Source organism: Chrysochloris asiatica, unplaced genomic scaffold (assembly GCF_000296735.1).
Source record: "Chrysochloris asiatica unplaced genomic scaffold, ChrAsi1.0 scaffold00060, whole genome shotgun sequence".
Classification (NCBI taxonomy): Eukaryota; Metazoa; Chordata; class Mammalia; order Afrosoricida; family Chrysochloridae; genus Chrysochloris; species Chrysochloris asiatica.
Window position 1 is genome coordinate 15,203,151 of NW_006408578.1, and position 2,793 is coordinate 15,205,943.

Below are 2,793 nucleotides of genomic sequence, written 5' to 3' on the forward strand. Positions count from 1 at the left end.
AAAAAAAAAAAAACAGAACAAAGCAAAATAATGTCCACACATGGTAGCCTTTCTCCAGATCTGTCCCCTCTGCTTCCTACCTTTGAGTGACCAGTTCTACTTTTAGAATTATAGAGGAATTGGTTGAACCTTCTTGAATTAAGAATTTTGGATTAATGGCCGACTTTGTCCTTAAACTATCCCTTTGTGACTTTGTCAAATTTGATTCTTCTTTTTTAAAAGATAAGAAAATTGTTGTGGTGAACCCTCAACACATCCCTAGCTAGTTGCATAGTGAGGTGGTGGTCACAATAGGAAGCTTCAGGCCTAAAGTAAATGAACATGAACATTAGAATTTGGGCCATGCACTCTGGTCCTAGCTTTGCATTAGACCTATAAGATGCTATCATTGCTGTTGCTGTTGTTGTTAAGTGCCGTCAAGTCAGTTCCAACCCATAGCAACCCTGTATAGGGTTTCCAAGGAGCAGCTGGTGAGCTTGAACCACCGACCTTGCAGTTCAAATCGCTTTGCAGTCTAGTGCGTTAACCCAGTGCCACACCAGGACTCCTTTGTTAGCAGCTATTAAGTTGGCCACTGATGCATTGTGACCCTAGGCACAATAGAACACAATGCTTCCCAGTGTTGCACCATCCCCATGATCATTTAAAGATTGCATCATTGTAAACCATAGGGTTTTTACTGGCTGATTTTCAAAAGTAGATCACTAGGCCTTTCTTCCTACATCATCTTAGTGTGGGAGTGCTACTGAAATCTGTTCAACATAATTAACTACATGGGAGTCACCACTGACAGGTGACTGTGAATGACCAGAAATTGAACTTGGGTCCCTGCATGGAAGGCAGGATGTCTGGCATTAAACTACTAATGTCCTTGATTATAATAATTAGTGTTCCATCTTTCACCAAGTTGAGTGTTCTGTGGTCTTAAATGACATCATAGGTAGAAACAAATCTAAGACGCCTCTTCAAAACAATAATGTCACATGAGACTAACAACTTAGTTATATAGAGTTTTATTCAACAGACCTTTCTGCCATATTTCTTTAAGGAAAACAATCTTATTTTGTGATTTTGTGCTTAAAGTAAATTTAACAGTCTCTTTTATTGCTTTCTTTGTTCATAGACTATCTGAATGTCACAAATGTTTACCTGTTCAATGAGAGATGGGATACCAACAAGGTGGACCACCATACTGACAAGTATGACAATAATAAGTTGATTGTACGCCGAGGACAGTCTTTCTACATCCAGATTGACTTCAATCGTCCATATAATCCACAAAGGGATTTCTTCAGGGTGGAGTATGTCATTGGTGAGTACCATATGCAAACCTGAGCCATAGTACCATGGATCACATAGTAGAGAGGTGTGGGTACAGGTTATTGTTGTAAAGTGCTGTCAAGTCGGTTCCGCCCCATAGCGACCCTGTATAAGGTTTTCGAGGAGCAGCTGGAGAGCTTGAACCACCGACCTTGCAGTTCAAATGGCTTTGCAATCTGGCACATTAACCCACAGCGCCACACCAGGACTCCGTGTATACAGGTACAGTTGCATTATTTCTTTGAATAGCAGATTAATATTTGTCTGCAGTTGGGATTACATTCAGTGCCTGGACTGCTCCATGCTCTAATCTGGTGCTATTTAATGCCAACACATCAATCATTTGGGCCAGCCCAGGCAAAAATCCAGCATAAATAAGAGTGTAATTGGTACAAAATATTGGTTAAGTGAGTTGTTTTTCCCCAGACTAATGGTTTTGACATCATATAGTTGTGATATTTGGTTTATCATTTCTTACTTATTTAATTGGTCTCATGTAATAAATATATTCGCAAATTATAGCATGCTATCTACATATGAGCATTTCCCAAAGTTTGCTCTGCTCGAATCTAGTCCCATGGGGCATGCCATAAAAAATGGATTGTCAAATAAATTTCAGTAAATAATTTGTACTCTATAGTCTTCTTGAAGAATCACAACATTTTCTTCAGAATCACAAGATTTTAGACAGAATTATTGTTTACCTTTGTTTAGTCCAGTGTTTCTTAAAATGTCATACTCATGTTGTTGTTGTTAAGTCCTGGAAAGTAAGTTCTGACTCATAGGAACCTTGTATAGGATTTCCGAGGAGTAGCTGGTGGGTTTGAATTGTTTACCTTGTAGTTAGCAATCAAGTGCTTACCCGACAGTGCCACAGCAGGACTCCCTCTTATTAAGCTGCAGTGGTGAATATTTGATACATTTTAGTAAGCATTTTTCTATGAATTTACAAAAGTTTCAATTAAACACATGCCCCCAAATTCAAGGTGTTTGGACATCAGAAAGTCTGACCATACATAAAGAAATGAAGAGAGGTCAGACAATCAAGTCAGTAGTCACTGAAAAGGTACATGATAAAATGCAACTGTCATTTTAGAAAAACCAAGGATGAAAAATAACTATTCAATTATAATAAAGATTATTTACCCCAAACTAACAACTAACAGCTTTTGATACCCTAACTCACAAAAAGTTAGTCATTTTAAAATAAAAATCAGAAACTATACAGGGATGCTTGCTACCTTCATTTCCTTGCCCCCCTCCCTTATTTTTAAAGCATTGTTTGAAGTCTTTAATAGATGACAATACAAGAGAAATAACTACTATAAACACTGGAAAATAGAAGAAAATGCTATGATTGTATATGTAGAAATTTCCAATGGATTAAAAGATAAAGCACTACTAATATGTTTTAGTTATCTAGTACTGCTATAACAAAAATATCACAAATGCTTTAACAAACTAATTTATTTT

The 2,793-nt window shown here is 37.2% G+C and overlaps 1 protein-coding gene across 1 annotated transcript in view; it reads left to right on the forward strand.

Annotated features, from left to right (window-relative positions):
• The window catches only part of F13A1 (coagulation factor XIII, A1 polypeptide), a 352,784-nt gene that overhangs the window by 35,525 nt on the left and 314,466 nt on the right, over positions 1-2,793 (forward strand). The window contains exon 2 of the mRNA XM_006864109.1: positions 1,124-1,312. Coding sequence (XP_006864171.1) covers positions 1,124-1,312 — 189 coding nt within the window. The remainder of the gene's footprint in view (positions 1-1,123; positions 1,313-2,793) is intronic.